At 43.1% G+C, this 22,655-nt stretch overlaps 1 protein-coding gene across 6 annotated transcripts in view; it reads left to right on the plus strand.

Annotated features, from left to right (window-relative positions):
- The window catches only part of SECISBP2 (SECIS binding protein 2), a 40,282-nt gene that overhangs the window by 15,105 nt on the left and 2,522 nt on the right, over positions 1-22,655 (plus strand). For all 6 annotated transcript variants that reach the window (XM_032164489.2, XM_032164491.2, XM_032164492.2 and 3 more), the window contains 7 exons: positions 3,619-3,741; positions 5,011-5,100; positions 6,496-6,625; positions 12,037-12,203; positions 13,236-13,374; positions 14,942-15,095; positions 15,806-16,026. In XM_032164489.2, the coding sequence (XP_032020380.1) occupies positions 3,619-3,741; positions 5,011-5,100; positions 6,496-6,625; positions 12,037-12,203; positions 13,236-13,374; positions 14,942-15,095; positions 15,806-16,026 (1,024 nt within the window). The remainder of the gene's footprint in view (positions 1-3,618; positions 3,742-5,010; positions 5,101-6,495; positions 6,626-12,036; positions 12,204-13,235; positions 13,375-14,941; positions 15,096-15,805; positions 16,027-22,655) is intronic.

A 22,655-nucleotide genomic window follows, 5' to 3' on the forward strand; every position in this document is an offset into this window, starting at 1 on the left:
AGTTTCTGAAGATGGATGGTGATGATTGTTGCACAACAGTGTGAGTGTACTTAATGCCACTGAAATATTCATTTAAAAATAGTTAAGATGGCCCGGGTGTGGTGGCTCATGCCTGTAATCCCAGCACTTTGGGAGGCTAAGGCAGGCAGATCAGGAGGTCAGGAGATGGAGACCATTCTGGCTAACACGGTGAAACCCCATCTCTACTTAAAAAATACAAAAAAAATTAGCTGGGCATGGTGGCAGGCGCCTGTAGTCCCAGCTACTCGGGAGGCTGAGACAGGAGAATGGCATGAACCCGGGAGGCGGAGCTTGCAGTGAGCCGAGATCGCACCAATGCACTGCAGCCTGGGCAACACAGTGAGACTCCGTCTGAAAAAAAAAAAAAAAGTTAAGATGGTGTGTTTTATGTTTTTTATATATATATATGGTACTATTGTAAAAAAAGATTAGGGAAAAGGAGATGTGCATCACATTTTGATTACGTTGATTTTCTGTGCCACTGGATAGTCTTTGTTTTTGAGATGGAGTGTCACTTTGTTGCCCAGGCTGGAGTGCAGTGGCATGATCTCAGCTCACTGCAAGCTCTGCCTCTCAGGCTCAAGCAATTCTCCTGCCGCTGCCTCCCGAATAGCTGGGATTACAGGTGCCTGCCACCATGCCTGGCTAATTTTTGTATTTTTAGTAGAGATGGGGCTTCACCATATTGGCTAGGCTAATCTCACTCCTGACCTCAGGTGATCCATCCACCTCGGCCTCCCAAAGTGCTGGGATTACTGGCGTGAGCCACCGTGCCTGGCCAGGATAGTCTTTTTTTAATCCTTCCAAATCCTAACTAATTGGGTTTCATTCTATACTGTAGTCACTAGTCTGAGTTTATTGTACTTGCACATTGAATAAAAAATAGGTTTTGAGTCATGAAATACAAGTGATAGCTTTTCTTTATGAGTGAGAATGTACATTTTAGACCTATCGACTTAAAATATCTGTGAGCCATTTTGAATTCTTTAAAGAAGAAATGTTGGCATAAGTTTATGCTCTGGTGTATAAAGTTTCTGCTTCTTTTTCCCCCAGTCTTTGTTGAATTTAAATGACTTTTACCAGTACAAGAGTACTAGTAGCAAAATAATTGAATTCCACATTTTGTGATCATGTGGTACATGTTACTGATTTTTGGTTAATGGAATTTATTTACTTGTTATAAGATAGCATTCAGAACAGATTTTTTTCCCTTAAGTAATTTTAAGTGCTTTTTTTTTTTTTTTTTTTCACTGCAGCTTTAATCTCCCTGGCTCAAGCAATCCTTCCACCTCAGCCTTTCTAGTAACTGAGACTACAGGCATGCACCACCACATCCAACTAGTATTTGTATTTTTTACAGAGACAGGGTTTTGCCATGTTTCCCAAGCTGGTCTTGAACTCCTGGGCTCAAGCAGTCCTCCTGCCTCAGCCTCCCTATGTGCTGAGATTACAGGCGTGAGCCACCACACCCAACTTTTAAATTACATTTTTATTGATTCCTAGAACTGTTTCTTCAAGAGCCTTTTTTTTATTGGTCTAGATATGGTTGTTGATTTTCATTGTGTATGGATATATTATGTTAGGTTGAAATGTGGCCTTGTTTAGCATAATGGTTTCCTGTGTTTCTGAGTATGAGGGTACTTTTTGACTTCCAAAAATGTAATTAGCCCATTCCACATAAATGGTAGCTATGTATTTACAGTGGTGACAATTACTGTGAAGGTAGATGTGTGCTTGTTCCTCATTGCTCTGTGCATGTATTTGAGAGAGAGCAGTATGTGTAAGGGAGAGACCCTTCCTTTTGTGCACACACTGAACTTGACTCTCAGTGAAGCCTCCTCCGTGTCTCTGGGGCTCCTCTGGGTGGCCAGGCGCAGGCTGGACAGCAGCCCACTGTCTAATTTATTTTATTTATTTATTTTTTTTTTTGAGATGGAGTCTTGCTCTGTCACCCAGGTTGGAGTGCAATGGCATGATCTCGGCTCACTGCAACCTCCGCCTCCTGGGTCCAAGCAATTCTCCTACCTTAGTCTCCCAAGTAGCTGGGATTACAGGTGCCCGCCACCATGCCTGGCTAATTTTTGTATTGTTTTAGTAGAGACGGGGTTTCACCATGTTGGTCAGGGTGGTCTCGAACTCCTGACCTCAGGTGATCCACCCGCCTCGGCCTCCCAAAGTGCTGGGATTACAGGCCTGTGCCACCGCACCTGGTGCCCCACTGTCTAATTCTTTGTTGTAGCTGCCAAGTCACTCTCAGAGCCGGTTTTCCTAATATGCAGTTAGCATTCTAAGAGTTAACAGATTGTGTTTTATTTTCCCAAGATCTTTTTAAAAAATTTTCTTAATTATAGGTCTAAGAAAAGCTTATTTTAGAAAACTTCTAAAAGATAAGAAGAAAATCAGCATCTCCTGTTATCTTCTAACCCAAGTAGCTTTGCATTTTACATAGCTGGAGTGATAGTGATCAGAATGGTTTTTTTTAGAAACTTTCTGTATTGTGAAATTTTATTACAGAAATGATAAGTGTAACACTTCAAGGATCTACTTATGGAAAAGGTCATCTCTCCCATACTTTTGAGGCCTACCTTCAGAGAAACCTTCATTAGCAATCTGGCATATGTCCTGCCTCAGGCTCATGAAAACATGAACAAAGAGAGAGGGGTTTCTCTGTTTTTTTGTTTTGTTTTGTTTTATCTTTTCTTAAAATGCGATCATTTTATAGACATTACCCTTAAACCTGTCTTTTACACTTAGAAAAATATCATGGACAGCTCCTGTGGGTCAGTAGATAAACATATGCCTTTTAATAGCTGCTGAGACTTTTACTTCTGAAGTGTAAATTCGCACTGGGTATAAAGCAGGGCCTAAAACAAAAAGTTCCCTGCCCTTTTAGAGCCTCCATTCTGATGGAGGGAGGCCAACAACACGCAGACAGACGTAGGACATGTCAGAGAGTGATCAGTGCTCTGAAGAGAAAACCATGGGAAGTCCAAGGGTAGAAAGCAACGGGTAGATGGAGATGAGGGGCAGCCCCAGCCTAGCCAAATTCTAGTGAAGGGGCTTCAGTGCAAAGGCCCTGTGGGCAAAGCACATCTGACCTGGATGAGGAGAGGCCCAGGGGGTTAGGGGCCTGTAGGAATGATGAGGTCACATTTAGCAGTCCTGGGATGGTCCCAGGTGTTTGTCTGAAGGTTCCATGGGTGATTCTGCTCTGCGGACAGGTTTGATGTTCAGATAAGGAACGACTGGGTCGTGCTGATGGAAATGGCCTGCCTGGAATTACAAGGAGAGCTTAGGCTGGGATCAGGAAGGTCATGAACACCATGATCTCCTCAAGCTGAAAACTAGGTTCTGTCCAAATCCACCAGTTTTCAAAAGGAATTGGGCATTACAACTATTTGAACAAAGTTTTTTTTCCTTCAGAACTATTCTAGTGAATGCTGGCTTTTTAAAAAACCGGGGATGAGGAACCTAACTCTGAATAAAATTGCCATGTGATTATAGGACTTGATATCTTAATTTTGTTGATACATAGTATTAAACATTCTATTGACCGCCCTAAAAACTGAGGATTTTTGCTTTGATTTTTTGTTCTAGTCTAAAGCATCACAAGGTAGTGACCTTGAACAAAATGAAGCCTCAAGAAAGAATAAGAAAAAGAAAGAAAAATCTACATCAAAATATGAAGTCCTGACAGTTCAAGAGCCTCCAAGGATTGAAGTACATTTATATTTATTATTCACATGGTGTGATATAATAAGTGGGTCTTTCTTAAAAGAAACGGGTTCATATTGGTTTTCTAAGTGAAAATCTCCAGGGCTTTTTAATGATCACTTTTGTAGTGCTAAAGAAAACAGCCACTCTTCTCACCTCTTCATTTTGGCTTCCCAGTTGTCTCAGAGCAGCCACTCAGTGAACATCTGAATGAATGAATTGTCTGGAGACAAAACTACTTGTATCAGGGTTGAATAGTTTGTGTGCCATGTTACTAATATTTCCCCTCAGTTATCTTCTTTACCTGTTTTTTTTTTTTTTTTCTTGCTTTAGAATGCTGGCTTTTGCAGGGCCTCCTTTTCTATCCAGAAGTCTTATTATAAAGTGCTTTATTATAGAGAGATGTAGAATACTATAGAACCATTGAGGGCCCAAGTCAGGAAGATTTCAGGAACTTCCAAAAGCATGCTTTAATTGTTCCATGATACTCCAAGTATGTCATGTACTCTAAGGAGCCAGCCTGGGTTCTAACTTAATTTCTTGTGTGCCTTGTTGTTTTCTTTACATTGCTGTACCAGACTCAGGTGGCCTGGCTGCTTGTGCAGGCCGAAGGCTCTCTCAGAGGTGCTAGGGTCAAGCCCAGGCATTCCCACAGACTTGGGGTGGGGGTTCCCAAGGCTCTTAGAACATCATTTGAGAATAGCTGGGTTACATGTTTGAAAACCTACCATGGCAGAGCATTATGGTTTAGGCAAGTGAATAATTTATATTTCTGCCCCATGTTTCCCATCTTTTTCCAAGGGACCTAAAATATTGACAAAATGACAGGCATTTTTAAGTGATTAAAAAATGGTTTTTTAGCAGGCCTGTTGCCTTTGGCTCCATTTATTAGCCTGGGTTCAGCAGAGATAACATGTAAATCTACTGAATCTAGATGGTTTCTCTAATGAAAAACATAATCCTTCGAGGAACAGTTACTTGAATACTCTCATGCCAAGGTGGTCCAGGGTCAGTTCTGTAGACCCCTCGGTGTACCAAGATTGTTGGTGGCACTCTCTTTTTTGGGTACAGGGGTATTAGAACTGTGGCCTTTAAATTTGCTCTAAGTTAAATAAAGCAGAAGCTCTTATGTGAGAGTTTCGTGGCTTTTTTTTTTAAATCACTTTTAAGAACTTTTGTGGGACTTTACTGAAGAATGAAAATATAAGCAAGGAAAAGGTTGCACTTGGCATGTTTGCATTAACAAAGAGCTAAAGGGGTGTGTGGTTTACTTAGGATGCCGAGGAATTTCCCAACCTGGCAGTTGCATCTGAAAGAAGAGACAGAATAGAGCCACCGAAATTTCAATCTAAGCAGCAGCCACAGGTAATTTTTAGATTGAAACCACAAATTGCTTTAGGCTTAACTTTTCTGGCTCAACTAAATGCTTGAGAAAAACTGCTTTCCAGACATTTCTGTATGGTGACAGGTGGTTTTGTTTTGATTCATTCCTTCATGAGAGAACTGCACCCAGCATGTTGAAACAGAATTGCTCTTAAATAATAAGATTTTATTATTTTATAATAAGACTTATTTTATGATTATTATTTTATAGTAAGATTATTGGTAACTGCAGTTGCTAAGTCGGAAAGGAGGGAGATCATACTGCCTTATGAAACTTTAAGGGGAAAAAGTTGACTCAGTTTATTTGGGAAACAGAAGAATTTTTTTGCAAGTCAGTAATGTCTGACAGAAGAAAAATAAGAGAGGCACCACAGTTTTACTCTATGCAGTCAAAACAGAAGCTAAAGTGGAGGTGATTCCCCTTCTCTACTCCACCACCTACCCCGTAGATTCAGGAGGGAGCTTGTGAGTCATAATTTAGACGGGGAACTTGCGTACTTGTAGACATTTATTTCCTAGGATATTCGTTGTCATTTTGCCTTTTAAAGGGACTATTGTTTTCGCATTCATGGAAAATAAAATTCTAAACCTTTGTGTGAGTTAACTTTCAATTCAGTGTTATAATTTACTCATCTTCCTTCCATGCAGCAGGCCTCCTTGCCTGTCCTTTGTTGCACTTGGTACTTTCCCCTGATGGGAGCCCTCAGCCAGTAGGGTTTTTGGTGTCCTGGAAGAGAACACTTGGCAGGAGAGTGGAGCAGAGGCACTAAAGCAAATGGGACACCACGCCTTAGGACATATCACTGGGCTTCCTTGTACAACTTTTTATATAGTCTCAAAACCCAGATCACAACAATTGCAAAAATAACACTTGTTTTGAGCATGTCAGACTTTGAGCCTGCATTTAATATTATTTGCTGAGTATGATTTGGGCTTATGTAGACTTTTGGTTGTATCACTATAATTTCATGGCATTTTGTTGGTTTATGGAGGCATTTGTAGAGAGAATGGGCTAATGAGGCGATAGTACTAACCAAGTAGCCTCACACACAGACTTTGTAGCCAAAGACTTTATACGAGTGCTAGTGTCTTGTCTGTAGATGTGTATTGTTGACTACTCACAATGGAGATATAGACAAAAGTGTAGGTGATTTAATATAAACCCAATGTTCTGAAAGAAGGAAGACATAAACAACCATGGTAATACTGGCAGATAATGTGGGATTGATTTTTTTTCCTTTCATTACTTGAATTTTTAAAAATTCTTTTTTATAGTCTCTAAATTTATTTCATTTTATCTTTACATCAGTTTTTTGTAAAATGAAAAGCACAGTTTGTATAGTTTTATAAGTAAACTTACGAATTTTGAACTTTCAGGATAATTTTAAAAATAATGTAAAGAAGAGCCAGCTTCCAGTGCAGTTGGATTTGGGGGGCATGCTGACAGCCCTGGAGAAGCAGCACTCTCAGCATGCAAAGCAGTCCTCCAAACCAGTGGTAGTCTCAGGTAAGAGAGTCTTTCCATCTCAGGCAAGTGGTTGGAAGTCTTTTTCAGCTAGATTATTGTGTTAACATTTTCTCTTGTTATCAAAAGTTATTTATAGATAAAACAGTGTGATGCTAGAATAAGCATAGATAAGGACCTGTGGAATAGAATTAAGAGTCCAGAAACAGATTCACGAATCTGTGACCAATTGATTTTTCAAAAGTATGCAAAGTCCATGAAAAGAACAAAGAACAGTCTCTTTAAAATGGTACAAGAACATCTGGATTTCCACATGCTAAAGAATAGTCATACCTCCTACCTCACACCATAGATCCAAATGAACTCAAAATGGATCAGTGAGCTAAATATAAGAGCTAAAACTATAAAACTCTTAAAACGGGTAAATCTTCATGATCTTTTATTAGACATTGGATTTTTAGATATGGCGCCAAAAAGATGAGCAACAAAAGAACAATAAGCTTTGGACTTCATTAAAATTAAAAATCTTTGCATACCGAAGGACATTATCAAGAAAGCGAAAACTTACAGAATGGGAGAAAATATTTGCAAATCATGTGTCTGATAGGGGATTAATATTCAAATATTTAGGAACTCCAGCTGAATAGCAAACAATCCAATTTAAAAATGGTCAAAGGACTGGAAAAGACATTTCTCCAAAAAAGGTACACAAGTGGTCAATAAGTGTGTGAAAAGATACTCAATATCGTTAGTCATCAGGGAAATAAATATTAATCAAAAGTACAGTGAAATACTACTTCTCACCTAGTGGGATGATTATAATCCAAAAACAGAAAATAACAGGTGTTGGTGAAGATGTGGAAAAATTGGAACCCCACATACTGCTGGTGGGAATGTAAAATGGTGCAGCCACTGTGGAAGACAACCTGGTGGCTTCTTATAATGCTCAATGCAGTTACTACATGACTCAGCAATTTCACTCCTCAGTATTTACCCAAAAGAAAACAGACCTAGACACTTTTACACTGGAGTTTCTTATGGCATCATTCACAATAACCAAAGGGTAGAAACAGCGCAAATGTTCATTACCACATGATGGTGTAAACAAATGTGGTATACCTACACAATGTAATATGCAACCTTAAAAAAGGAATGAATTCTTATACATGATACAACATGAAAGAAACCTGAAAACATTATACCATATAAAATTAGCTAGACACAGAAACACAACTACTGTGTGATTCCACTTAAAAGAAATATCTAGAATAGGCAAATTCATAAAAGCATAGATTAGAGGATACCTGGGGCTGAGGGGAAAAGGAATAGTGAGTTATTATTAATGGGGACAGAGTATTCATTGGAGCACTAAAAAGTCTTGAAAATGGATAGTAGTGATGGTTGCACAACATTGTGAATATAATTTATGCAACTGAATTGTGCACTTAAAAACAGTTAAAATGGTACATTTTATGTCATATATTACCACAATTAAAACATTTTTAAGTTATTAAAATTGGACGATTTTTAAAAATTGATCTTATTAAAAGATGAGCTTTCCACTTGATATGATGACATTGTGTAGCTGAAAATCTCCTTGTCTGTAGAAGTGTCCTGAGTTTCTGAATATCTTTACTGTCTGGGTGAGGAAGCTGCATTCCATGGAAATGGTTTACTGCCTGTGCATGGGGCACCACTGGGAACAGTGTCGAGTAGTGCTGATGTGGCTGCCTCTTTCCTCTGACACATCTTCTCTTAAGAGCCAAGACAGTTAAAACGCACAATATGTCATAAAAAGCAACATGAAAATTTTCCACCATAGGCTTTTAGATATGTTTCTTCCTTTTGAAGTAGTTTATTATTTCAAAAAACACTACTTTTTTTTTTTTAAATCTGTGGATCTTCCTTTTTTTTAAACTTTCATTTTAGGTTCAAGGGTACACATGCAGGTTTGTTATATAGGTAAACTTGTGTCATGGGGGTTTGTTGTACAGATTATTTTGTCACTCAGGTACTAAGCCTGGTAACCAATAGTTATTTTTTCTGATCTTCTCCCTCCCCCCACCCTCAAGTAGGCCCCAGTGTCTGTTGTTCCCTCCATGTGTCCATGTGTTCTCATCATTTAGCTCCCACTTATAAGTGAGAACACGTGGTATTTGGTTTTTTGTTCCTCCGTTAGTTTGCTAAGGATGGCCTCCAACTCCATCCATGTTCCTACAAAGGACATGATCTCATTCTCTTTTATGACTGCATAGTATTCCATGGTGTATACGTACCACATTTTCTTTATCCAGTGTACTGTTGCTGGGCATTTAGGTTGATTTCATGTCTCTGCTATTGTGAATAGTACTGCAGTGAACATTCACGTGCATGTTTCTTTATAGTAGAATGATTTATATTCCTTTGGGTATATACCCAGTAATGGGATTGCTGGGTCAAATGGTATTTCTGTTTTTAGGTCTGAGGAATCACCGCACTGCTTTCCACAGCAGTTGAACTAATTTACACTCCCAGCAACAGTGTATAAGCGTTTCTTTTTCTCCTTTTCTCCGCAACCTCGCCAGCTTCTGTTGTAGCCATTCTGACTGATGTGAGATGGTATCTCATTGTGGTTTTGATTTGCATTTCTCTAATGATTAAGTGATGTTGAGTTTTTTCTCGTATGCTTGTTGGCCACGTGTATGTCTCTTGAAAAGTGTCTGTTCATGTCCTTTGCCCACTTTTTAATGGGGTGGTTTTTTCTTGCAAATTTGGTTAAGATCCTTGTAGACGTTGGATATTAGACCTTTGTCAGATGGATAGATTGCAGAAATTTCTCCCATTCTGTAGGCTGTCTGTTCACTCTGATGATAGTTTGTTTTGCAATGCAGAAGCTCTTTAGTTTAATTAGATTCCATTTGTCAATTTTTGCTTTTGTTGCAGCTTTTGATGTCTTTGTCATGAAATCTTTGTCAGTTCCTGTGTCCAAAATGGTATTGCCTGGGTTGTCTTTCAGTGTTTTTATAGTTCTGGGTTTTACATTTAAGTCTTTAATCCATCTTGAGTTGATTTTTGTATGTGGTGTAAGGAAGGGGTCCAGTTTCAATTTTCTGCATATGGCTAGCCAGTTATCCCAGCACCATTTATTGAATAGGGAGTCCTTTCCCCATTGCTTGTTTTTGTCAACTTTGTCATTTGTTCCTCGCTTCCTCCTTTACTGCCTTTGGTGTTAAATGTTTTTAGAGTACACTTTTGATTTCTTTGTTGATTTTTTTTAACTTTAGTTTGAAAAACTACTTTCTTAGCAGTTGCTGTAGGGATTACAATATACATGTTAGTTTATATATTGAAGAAACTTTACTCCAATAGGTCTCCATTTTCTTCCTCCCCCTTTATGCTATTGTCATATGGTACATCTAAATAGATTATAAACCAGACACTACAGTGTTGGAACTACTACTTTATACAGCCATATCTTTTAAAGAAGAGAAGGAACAAGGAAAAAATATGTATTTACCAGTTTCATATTTATGATTTTAGGTGTTCTTTATTCCTCTGGATTCAGTTGCCATCTTGTATCACTTCTGGTAGTATTTCTTCTGGAGGACTTCCTTTAGTATTAGTGACACAAGCAATACTAGCAACAAATTCTCATGGTCTTTGTCTAGGAATGTCTTTATTTTGCATTCACTTTTTGGAGGTTAGTTTTGCTGGATGTAGAATTCTTGGTTGACCGCCCCATAGCTCATCCCTATAGCGAGTCTTCCTTTGGACACCATGTAAGTCCCCACTGGCCTGGCCCTGTCTGTTGCTTGACTATACAAAACGGCAGCCTCAGACTGGCCATGCTGCCTTGCCTTCCCCATTTGCTGAAATCACTACTTTAAATGACCACACTTTGAATTCAGCAAGCCCCTTATGGCAGTGACAGGGAAGCTGCTGTTTTCGTAGCCTTGGCACCTGTTGAATGAGCCAAAGCAGAGCGGGAAGAGACTCTGGGAAAAGCCTCAGACAGGAGTGTCCAGACCCATACTGTTCCCACCTGAAGGCTACTCATCTAAGGAGTAAGCACTCTTCGGTTTGTTGGAACCCTTTGGTCACTTTCCAGAGGGCTGATAGGACTGTGTTTGGCAGTTCTGTTGAACTTCGTGGTTGTTTTTGTGGGAGGGAATGGTTGATCTTCCTCTGTTGTAGGAAGGACCCTCCTCAGGCCCGGTGTCAGTGCTTTGTGAAGAGTTGCCTGGCATTGGGGTGTAGGAGGTGTAGAGCTAGAGGGCTTGTGGACGGTTTTGCAGGAGCCAGTTTTGCAGGAGGCCGGTTTTGCAGGTGAGATGCTGAACTTGGTGGTGTCATTGGGGGACCGGGTGAGTGAGCACCTATGAGCCATACAGGGTTTTCCAAGAAGAGCTGAGAAAATGGAGCCAGTCACATAGTCACATGTATGTTTCAAACCCCATGTGGAAACAAGGCTCCAAAGATGCAAGCAGCTGTGCTCACTAAGGCCAGAGCAGCCTGGGAGGCAGGTACAGTTGTCTTGGTTGACCTGTGCAGGTTACGTTCTGCGTTGAAGCAGTGAATCAGACAGTCAGACAGGCGAGACTTAGTGGGACTGCCTGATTGACAGAGCACCAGTTATTTTAAAAACGTCTTCCAAAATTAAAGGAGGGCAGGTAAAATACATTTGGAGAAATATTGATGATTGTTGAAGCTGGACAATGGACACAGGGTTTGTTTACCATTGTTTTTTCTTTGGCGTATGTTTGGAAATTTTCCAGATCAAAAAGGATAAAACTATATAGGAATTAACTGATTACTTGAAATAATTATTGAGATGGGAAATAGAACAGAAAAGGAGAATAAAATTGAACTGTTCAGTAGTAATCACAGTAATTTATTGACTATGTAGAGGGATTACCAACTGCCCATGATGGGATTTTGGAAAACATGTTTGGAAAACTCAAGAGAATTAACTAGAAATATTACTAGAATCTTATAGTGGCCTTATAAGGTAGCTAGATACAAGATACACATACGGAAACCAATAGGGCCAGCTTCCACAAAGTCAGTGTCAACTGGAAACGGTGGTGGAGAGGGACGTGTTCACAGTAGCAACAGTGAGTGCAGACCACCTAGAACTGTCCTGAGTCAGAAAATGAGATCCACGCTGTATTAGACTGCACTGAGAAACATGGGAGATCTGATTATATGGATAGGAAGGTAGGTGTTCCTAAATTACTTGATACTTTTTGGGAATCTCATCCAAAAGATACTAAGTTTCATTTGGAATTACTGCCAATGAAAAGAATGTGTAAGAGATTGTTTGACAAAGATGAGAAGGGTTGTGGGGACAAGCTGGGGGTGACTTGGCAAACTCCTTCAGATACCCTGAGGCAGCCCCTGGGCGAGCTGTGGTCCAAGAACTGGGTGGAGCATCTGGGAGGTGACTGTGAGGGCTTTGTCCCACTATGTTTCAGTTGGAGCAGTGCCAGTCCTTTCCAAAGAATGTACGTCAGGGGAGAGAGGCCGCCGTGTGAGTCAAATGAAGACCCCGCACAATCCCTTGGACTCCAGTGCCCCCCTGATGAAGAAAGGGAAGCAGAGGGAGATCCCCAAGGCCAAGAAGCCAACCTCACTGAAGAAGGTGTGTGGGGTGTTTCAGCCGAAGCGAGGCGCTAGAAAACTTAGTTTCACATTTCCATAGTTACTCTCCCAGCTCTTAGATTTTTAGATTTTACGACTTACATTACTTGAATATGTTGTAGTAAAACGTGTTATGATACTCTAACAAATGATCCCTCACCCTCCCAGCATGATACGTCAGGGACATGTGATGTGGGGAATGCTTTAGCCACCTGAAGAGAAAGGAACATCTTTTATTTTTTCAACTTTGCAGTGGATGGACAGAAAACCAGAAATGGGAGGAGTTGCATTTTTCTTCTTCTTATGATCCCCTTCATCCTACCGTAGCTGATCTGTCTGATGTTCAGAGTCATTGAATAATGCACACTTCCTTGCACACCTTCCAGGAGGACAGTCACAGGCTCCTCCAGTGAATTTTTTTTTTTTTTTTTTTTTTTTTTTTTGAGACGGAGTTTTGCTCTTGTTGCCCAGGCTGGAGTGCAGTAGAGTGATCTCGGCTCACTGCAACCTCCGCCTCCCGGGTTCAAGCAATTCTCCTGCCTCAGCCTCCCGAGTAGCTGGGATTACAGGTGTGCGCCATCATGCCTGGCTAATTTTTGTATTTTTAGTAGAGACGAGGTCTCACCATGTTGGCCAGGCTAGTCTCAGACTCCTGACCTCAGGTGATCCACCTGCCTCGGCCTCCCAAAGTGCTGGGATTACAGGCGTGAGCCATCACGCCCAGCCTCCCTCCAGTGAATTCTCACAGCAGCCTGTGGTGTAGGTGCTCAGGCAAGTGCTGAGCTGCAGAATTGTCTTTAGAGCTCAGGGCTCTCCTGTGTGGCTGCTCTGCATACCTCGGGAAGAACGTGCCACTCCAAAACCAGCGGGGAGGGTTGAGTGAGCTCCCTGGAGTCTGGGGAGCACTTGGCTGCTCTCAGGGCACTAATAAGCACATTGCCAAAAAGTTGAACTTGGGCAGTTTAATTTGCAGAAGAGCTTATCTTTTAAGTACAAGTATTTAGGCATTTTAATTGTTTATTTAATTTTTAAGATTATTTTGAAAGAACGGCAAGAGAGAAAGCAGCAGCGTCTTCAAGAAAATGCTGTGAGTCCAGCTTTTACCAGTGATGACACACAAGATGGAGAGAGTGGTGGTGACGACCAGGTTCCCGAGCAGGCAGAGCTGTCAGGTACCAACGTCTGTTTGTGCTTTAAGAATAATTTAAACGGGAGCAACTATGAAAAGGATGAGCTGTGCTGAGCAAACTTTCCAGGACTTGGCTGACTCCTCTTGCTTTTGTGGTGAAAGTGGGTCAGCATTGAGCTCCCAGCTTTACAGGGAAGGGAGGTCCCCACAGATGGGGGAGTGTTTCTAGTCCCTCTGGTTCTGGGGTCTGTGAGGGACAGAGGTGAGGATCCTCCCTTCCCACCAAGTTTGATCTGTGTGATGCTGGATGGTCCTCTAACTTGAAGTGGTCATGAGAATTAACACTGCTAGCTGCACAGCTGCTTACCAGCAAGTATTGGAGACATGGGGGCATGAACACAATTGTGTGTTTTTAAGGAAACTTCTTATTCAGTTATACATTCAGAAAAGTGCACAAATATCAGTGTACAGCTTGAAGACTTTTCACAGTGACCACCGCATTCAGATCAAGAAGCAAAACACAGCCCAGCAGTTGCCTGTGCCCTCTTGTCAGAGGCCTCCCCCAGGAGACCCTGCCCCATGGCAACCCCACCAAGGGCTGTGGCTGTGGCTCTAGTGCAGCTGTGTGTTATGTGCTGCTCTCTTTGTCCCCTTTCCTTCAGCCTTGTTGGCAACATGGAGATGCCATTTATTTTCATTACTGTGTAAAATTCAGTTGGACGAATGTACAGGGTTGCGGATGGGCATTCAGGCATTTTCCAGTTTGGGTAATTAGAAACAGGGTTGCTGCGGACAGTGTTGTATGTGTCTTAAAGGACACAAGCACTCGTTCCTGTGGGGCATTACCTGGGAGCAGAATTGCTTTAGTAGCTCCTGCCCAGTGGGTTTCTGACTGTTCTACCAGTTACAGCCCCAGGGAGGCTGAGAGTTGCAGGTGCTCTGCATCTCTACCAGCCCATGGGGCACTGTGTTTTTCAACCTTGCCATTCTTGTGGGTGCGGTATATGTTTTTTCATTCCTTCATTTGGTGATCTGTTACTGCAACTGCATTTTGATAGTCGGTAGAAGTAACTAGTTGGGGACAGTAAGCTATCACTGCATCAGATCTGGTGTGTTTAAACACACACCTCTTGAGTTTCTCATAGTTTAGATGTTGGAGTTCAGCTCTTTCTAAAGGATTATTTCAAAAAGAAATGGTCTCAAGCATTTGAGAAAAAACTTCGAACTAAAACCCTGTATTTTAAAACTCCCTGATAAGAGATTCTTCAGGTTAAATTTCAAAATCAAAAAATAAATTTGGCCACTGAACTGCACACTTAAAACTGGTTAAAATGGTAATATTATTGTATATTTTACCATAATAAAAATGAATGTATAAGTAAATTGAGGGGAGGCACACCTCCAGGCATGACTACCTCCACCAGTTTATCTGTTTTCCCCAGGCATCCTCGTCTGTTTTTTCTGCCTTCTGTAAACCTCTCTGCATATTGTCTGTGAATGTGGTGGTTGTGTGCAGGGTCTGGTTGCATCGGTGAGACTGCATTGGGCCAGCCCCTCAGTGTGTGCACTGGGCCCACAGATGTCTTATGATGACTTTTTCCTTCATGAAGGGCCAGAGGGGATGGACGAACCGATCTCCACTCCTTCGGTTGAGGGCAAGTCTGAAGAGCCACCAGGCACAGAACTCCAGAGGGACACCGAGGCCTCCCACCTTGCTCCCAGTCACGCCACCTTCCCTAAGATCCACAGCCGCAGATTCAGGGAGTGAGTGAGCCCCTGCCTGCCAGGGACTAGGGGAAGATGGAAGTGCTTCGGTTCAGTATGGCATTGATATCTCCCATAAATCCTTGTTGCTGGGCCACACTGTGCTTTAACAGGGTTACCTCATGGTTGAAAGAAGCTGGGTACCTGGTTACACGCATTCAGGGAGAGCCTAATCATTGTGTCTGATTCTGCTTCTACTGAGGTTCTTGTGGTATTAATGATGGAAGAGGGGCCCTCAGTCCAGGTTTGCAGTTGGGAATGGATAATGAAGTGACCGCGCATCATCTTTGGGCCCCTTTTCATGGTTTAATCTCTGTATAATTTCTTAGGTGGCAGGATTCCTTTAACCTTGTGTGCTCACTCTGCCTGCTCCCCTGCCCACTTTTCTTCCAGGATAGTCTCCTGGTATTTGTCTTTATGACAGGGAGATGCACGGGGTAGTGGCTGAGATGGGGACCTGTGGCAAACTATGGTCGGGCAGGGCCCAGAGAAATTTGTCCCTTGTAGTTGGGAATGGGGGAAGATGCCCCGGTATTTACCTTTCGTAAAATTAAATCATCAGGAATTCCACAGTTCTAGTTAGTAGTACTTGTTGAAACGTGACTTTTTGCCTGATGCAGTCTACCTCTCTTCTCCCTGGGGTGGGGTGGGAGCAGTGCTGCAGTGTCATAGCCAGTGGCACAATTCCTGATGTCTGATGTTTCTTTCAGTTACTGCAGCCAGATGCTTAGTAAAGAAGTGGATGCTTGTGTTACCGACCTACTCAAAGAACTGGTCCGTTTCCAAGACCGTATGTACCAGAAGGATCCAGTCAAGGCCAAGACTAAACGTCGACTTGTGTTGGGGTTGAGGGAAGTTCTCAAACACCTGAAGCTCAAAAAACTGAAATGTGTCATTATTTCTCCCAACTGTGAGAAGATACAGTCAAAAGGTAAAGGCACAGTGTGGTCCTGTGATATGTGGGCCCCTGCATGAGTGCCTAGTGTGCCCTCGTGGTTACCACACACCTGGGTGGCCCATGCCACAGGCCTTGACAACTCGTTTTCTTTGTGGTTTTTGTTTTTATTGAGTAACTGTTTCCCGACTGTTTCCCATTGACCATTACCAAGTGCCTTACCCTCTGTAGGGCAGGTGGGTCCTGTGATCCTGCACGCTGGGAGGCCAGCCAGCCCACACAGGCCTCTGGCATCAGGGAAAGACGTGCCTCTGTTGTGCAGGCCACCACCCTGGGGCTGGGATTGTCACTGGTCACTTGTACCACAGAGATGCTGTGCCTGGCAGCCAGGCAGTACCTACCTAGGGCTTTCATCTACTTGACATTTAGTTGTTCAGTCTGTGGTTGAATCATCTGTTTGCTTGTTACAGATGTGGCTTTGTCTAAATACTTTGCCATTTTACTTAAACTGGAATGTGTGTTTTTGTTTTGTTGGATGTGATATGCTGGGTCAGGTGACGGTGAACCCTCACCTGTGACATCTCATGTTTACCCTGTGCTTGTGCGCTCTTGGCTTCTGGACGACTTGCCTGTGTTGTGTCCTTGAATTGAGCAATAGGAGAACTGATAAGAGCAGAGTGGCACTTCTCATGGACACCTGTCCTTCATCTCCGTCTAGGCTAGGGAACACTCACAAGCCCCTCCCTGGCCTCATTCCTTTCTCCTGCAGTGTCAAATTCAACTTTACAGAGTCGCACTTTAAGATAATGCATCCACATCCTGGGGCTGAACCCTCAGAGATGATGTTTTCCAGTTACCATTTCATATCTAAAGCCTGGAAGTTTTGTGACATGTCCGAGGCCCCCAGCCAGCAGCTCGTCCCTGTCCTAACTCGGTACGGGTCCAGCATCACCGCTGACCAGAATATGACAGAAGGGATCTCAGTGACCCACTCATCTGATTGTGTGCCCAGAGGCCTTTCCAGGTCATTGGAGAGGACAGGCCACATGCTTCCCTGGCTTTTTTGTCAGTGTTGTACATGTCCACAGCTAAAGAGTCAAGTAGTCCTATAGGGTTTGTTAAGGAAAAGGCAGGCTTGGGCTCCCTCCCTTTCCTAGCAACTCCACCTGTCAGCTGTTAGCCACACTGTGGGATATTTCCTCCATATCTCCATATAAGAGGCTTGTGAGCTACTGCTTCACATGTTTTCAGTTTTAAGTATTTGTCATCTTCCCAATAGAGCAAAAGGGCTTTGCTATTACTTACCCTAATGTATAGTTTGGGTTATTGTTCTTGTTTTGTGGTGATTGCTTAATTGTCTATATACTTAGCATTAATGAAACCTCATGCCCTCAGCCAGCTGCCTCAGTCTCCTCTAAGATAGTTGGTTACACCAGGCATTCTGCAGTTTCATTTGCTGAAGAAACCTTCATTCCCAGCTCACTGCACCTCATGCATTTGCCACCCAGGGATACCCTTGGCTCCCACCCTACTCTCAATAAGGTGTTGTTTATGGACTCCTTGGGCTGCACTCTTGTTTTGTTGGAGTGCATCCTCCAGTGGTTTAGGAGAAAAGGATTCATGGGAGACATATTTTGAAGCTCTTGCTTGAAATCCAGAGTCTCTGATTCTTGATGCTTTGTGATCATTTTGCACCCCCTGCTCTCTGGGGGTTCACTGGAAGTGCCTTGATCCTGGGGTTACAGGATGTGGGACAGTTTGCATCCAGTGTCTTTGGCTCTGGGACGTGTTGAATTTTTGCCTTGAATCCTCTCCTCCAGTCCCTGCCAGCTCTTCTTGGAAGTATGTCAGGGTCGGGCCTCCTGGACTGGTGTCCTCACATTATTTGTTTCCTGCTTCTTTTTATCTCTTTCTTTTGGTTTCATTTTCTGTTAGAATTTCTCAACCATGTCTTGTAAACTTTCTGTATAATTTTTTACTTCCGGTATTATTTTTATTTTTTGGGGAGCTGTTTTTGTCCTCTGAAGATTCCTTTTTTTTTAAATCACATTGCTGCTGCCTCATGGTCACCTCTCGGAGAATCTTAATGATGCCGAGTTCCTCTCCCTGCAGTGCCTCTGTTTCCTCCAAGTAGTTTGCTCTGTTTGTTTTGGCCTCTAATGGTGGAGGTTTTCCACAGACGTCCTCTGTGTCCTGGTTGTCCGCGCCTAGTTAAGAGCCACTAAATAGCCGACTGGAAATCCGGGTGTGTGGCTGGTGTTCAAGGCTGTGAGCAGCATTGAGGGTGGTGATTCTCAAAACTGTAGCCAGCATCAGAATCACCCAGAGGGCTGGGGAAAACACAGATTCCAGAGTTTGTGCTTCAAGTAGGTCCAGTGGGCCCAAGAATTGGTACTTCCAGCAAGTTCCCAGGTGCTGTTGCTGCTTCTCCAAGGAGTGCACTGAGAACTTCTGCTGTAGGATGATGTGGTTGGGCTGCTTCCATGTTGGAAGTGCCCCTGGGTATCTCTGTCTCCCCCTAGGGCTAGTCACATCCCCAAGGAAGACTTCTCACTGCCTGCCTGGAGGGACAGGCGAACTTCACCCTGTGAGCTCATCCTCTCACCACCATTAGATGTGTGGTGCGTCATGTCCTGCAAACCTGTGCTGTGCCTCACCAGAGGGCTGCAGCTGAGGGGCTGGACACCAAGTTGCCTCTGCCAGTGTTCAACCAGCCGTCTTCACCTATGCCTCACCATGTGCTGCCTATTCCCGACCTTTGGGGGATTCTTGGGTCCAGGGCTGGCTGTTATAGGCTTTTCTCACTGTTGGCTTAGGTTGGCTAGCTCAGTTGTCCATTTGCATTTCAGCTTCTGAAACTTTTTGCTGTTGTCTCTTACATTCTTCTGTGGATTTGTGTCTTTAAAAAACAAAAAGGTGGAAATGTATGTCCTCAGCCTACAGTCACCCCACTTTCTTGGAAGACGTCATTCCCCTTCTCTGTCTCTGCCAGAGCATGGGGCTAGGTTTTTACTTGATCAGCATCGTAAGGATTTGTTGTGTACTTAAAATGCATTTGTGTAATCATTGGTTCCGACATGTTTATGCTTTGAGGCATAAGGGACTTGATTGTATATTTTATAAATATTTGCCAGATAAGATAGCCAATGGCTTGCAGTCATCTTAAAGATAAAAACTGATGTTATAGCCTTGAATTACGTTGAAGTACTGTATTTGCTCTGAGTGGCATTTTACCTAATAATTCTGAACTTAAACTTTGAAATGGAAATAATCTGAGCCTAGCATCTTGCTTATTTGACATAAGCTTTCTTGTGGAACTTCAGTAGTTGGCCCTTGCCACACGTGCTTTCATCTCACTAATAACAGGTTGGAGGTTGTTTGAGCAAAACAGTCTGGACTTTGCTGCTTGTATTGGGTGTTCCCAAGGCCACCACCAGGCTCAGTGATGTGCCAGGAGGACTCACACAACTCAGCATAGAGTGGTACTTTCAGCTGTGACTTACTACAGCGAAAAGGCACAAAGCAAAAGCAGCAAAGCAAAGAGGCACGTGGGGTTAAGTGTGGGGGAAACCAGGCTCCAGCTTCCAAAAGTCACTTTTAGTGACATCACATAGGAGACTCTTAATATCCCAGAGACGAGTTAAGAGCCTGTGGGAAGTGTTGTCTACCAGGGATGCTCATTAGAGACTCAGCACCTAGGGTTCTGTTGGGGGCCGGTCACACAGGCATCCTCTGCCTAGCACATACAACGTTCCAGACTCCAGAAGGAAAGCAGGTGTTCTGCAGAAACCACAGTGTTTGCACACAGTGAGTTACTCTTACCAGTTAAGATGGTGGGAACCCTCCCAAAATCCAAGTTCACAGACCCCAGCCAAGGGCCAACCTGGCAGGCAGCCTCGAGAGGACAGTAGCCAAGCCTCCTCTGTTAGGTTATTTCTGCACAGTGCTCAAATAACATTTCAGATTCACTCCTGGGAGCTGGGGTGGACACCAGGTAGAGACCCTCCAGTGAGAGACATGCATCTGATGTTAGGGAGGACTTCATATGTCTCCCCTGACAAACTGAATATAGATTTCACTGTAAGTATACCTAAGGAATATGGAACACTCCACCCCACCTCTGCATCATCTCCCCTTTTCCCAGCCCATCTGGAACTGGTCTTTTTCTTCAAAGTTTCTATCCCAGGAGGCTGCCTCCTCATCACTTTGCAAATGCTTTGGGTAGATCAGGGGCAGGGTGTGGGCAGAATAAGGGCTGTGGGCTTAGAAATTAATCTCCCATCCAACTAGATGCAGAATGAGTTCCCAGTTTCCACAGTATGGTAGGATGTGCATTGGAGAAGTTCTTCTCTTGAAATGAGAGGATCAATGTGTAAGTAGGTTCCAGGTGATACTATGCTAATTGTAAACAGTTGTTGTTTTTTACAGTTGCTCTGTAAGGACTGGGTGAGTATCCTGTAGGCCAGGTGCCTGGCCTACAATGCTGTGTGCATTGGTAACTCGAAAGCATATGTTGTGCCTTCCTCTAGAGACCACTGTGTTCCCTCCCAGGGTGGTGTGAGCATCCTCTCCAGGAGTTTTTATTAGCAGTTTTCTTATGAGGGAGGGTCAGCATCAGGAGCTTGGCATTTTCTGTGAATTGTTCATATTTGTTGCCCATTTGCTTTTGGGATGTTGACCTCTTTTAGATTGATTTGTAACTTTTTTATAAGTTAGCCCTTTGGGTAAGAGTTGCAAGTGTTTCTTCTGGTTTGTCAGTTTCTCTACCAAAAAAAAAATTGGCCATGCAGAGACTTTAGGTGTTGTATATATTGGTATTTCATTTTTTAATTGCATCTGGGTATTGTGTTATTTCTCAGCCTTCCCACTCCAGTGTTTTAAAAGGTTTGCTTTTAAAATTCTGTATATCTCCTGGTTCCTTCATTTGTATATGTTTAGGTAGGATTTATTGTGGTCTAAGATGGACAGGATGGGCCCACCCAGTCCTCTAGGATCTTTTCCCTAACTAAACTGAAATGCTGTTCCTCACATGCTGTTTCTATCAAACTCCGGTTTTTTCTGAAGTCCATTCTGTTAATCTGCATCACCTTGTTTACGCTATGGTACCTTTATAGTAAACTTTAATACCTGACCATGTTAGCCTGACATCTGTTTATATTTTTTCCATATTTTTTATTTCTCAATGAAATCCCATCTGTAGTAACTTACAGTATTTTTTTTTTTTTTTTTTTTTTTTTGAGACGGAGTCTTGCTCTGTCACCCAGGCTGGAGTGCAGTGGCGCAATCTCGGCTCACTGCAAGCTCTGCCTCCCGGGTTCACGCCATTCTCCTGCCTCAGCCTCTCCGAGTAGCTGGGACTACAGGCGCCCGCCACCACGCCCGGCTAATTTTTTTGTATTTTTAGTAGAGACGGGGTTTCACTGTGGTCTCGATCTCCTGACCTCGTGATCCGCCCGCCTCGGCCTCCCAAAGTGCTGGGATTACAAGCGTGAGCCACCGCGCCCGGCCTAACTTACAGTATTTTAAAGCAGGGCTCCGCAACCCCTGGGCTGCAGACCAGTATTATCTGGGGCCTCTTAGGAACTGGGCGGCGCAGCAGGAGGTGAGCATTACTGCCTGAGCTCTGCCTTCTGTCAGAACAGCAGCAGCATTGGATTCTCATAGGAGCGCAAACTCTATTGTAAACTGCGCATGCGAGGGATCTAGGTTGCGTGATCCTTATGAGAATCTAACTAATGCCTGATGATCTGAGGTGGAACAGTTTCATCCCAAAACCATCTTCCCCTGTCCATGGAAAATTGTCTTCCACGAAACCAGTCCCTGGTGCCAAAAAGGTTGGGGACTGCTGTTTTAAAGTGTTAGATTAATGTGGAGTTGACATTTCATCATTTTGGATCATTCTATACAGGAGCATAAGTGCCTTTTCATTTGTTCAGATTTTTTGTTGAGGGGATGGTTTAAAAGACAGGGTCTCACTCTGTTGCCCAGGCTGGACTGCAGTGGCATGATCATGGCTTATTGCAGCCTTGAACTCGTGGGCTCAAGTTACTGAGCTTGCCTCAGCTTCCTGAGTAGATTGACTACAGGCACATACCACGACACTGGGCAAATTTTCTTTTTTTTTTTCTTTTTTTTACAGATGGGATCTTACGATGTTGCCCAGGCTAATACTGTGTTCTTTAACAGCATGTTGAAGTTGCCTGTAAATCTTTTCATGTTTCTTGAAAAATTCATTCCTACCACCTATAGTCTTGTGCTGCTGTTGTAAATGGAGTCATCTCTTTGATATATGCCAACTGGCTGCTGTGTGCGTGTGTATAGAGACTTGTGCCACACCCCCTCATGTACTTCTCATGCTGTTAGGAGTACTTAGGTACTGTTGGGTTTTCCAGGTGCATCACCTGCACATGGTACTCATTTCACCTCCTTCCTCTCTCTGGTGCACCAGCCTTGGCTGGTCCCTGGCCCAGAAGCAGGGTCAGGGAGTAGAGGGTGGTGAGCCCTTGGGAGCCAGACCTGTGCCTTGACCAGGCGTACAATGTGGGATAAGGAACTTAACCTTTCTGTGCCTGTTGTTCTGCATCTGTCAGTGAGGACACAGCATCTGTCTGCCTTTTGGGATTTGGGGGAGGACACAGGAGCTAATAGGTGTGAAGCAGTTGATC

The sequence above is a fragment of the Hylobates moloch genome, unplaced genomic scaffold (assembly GCF_009828535.3).
Source record: "Hylobates moloch isolate HMO894 unplaced genomic scaffold, HMol_V3 SCAFFOLD_10, whole genome shotgun sequence".
Taxonomy (NCBI): domain Eukaryota; kingdom Metazoa; phylum Chordata; class Mammalia; order Primates; family Hylobatidae; genus Hylobates; species Hylobates moloch.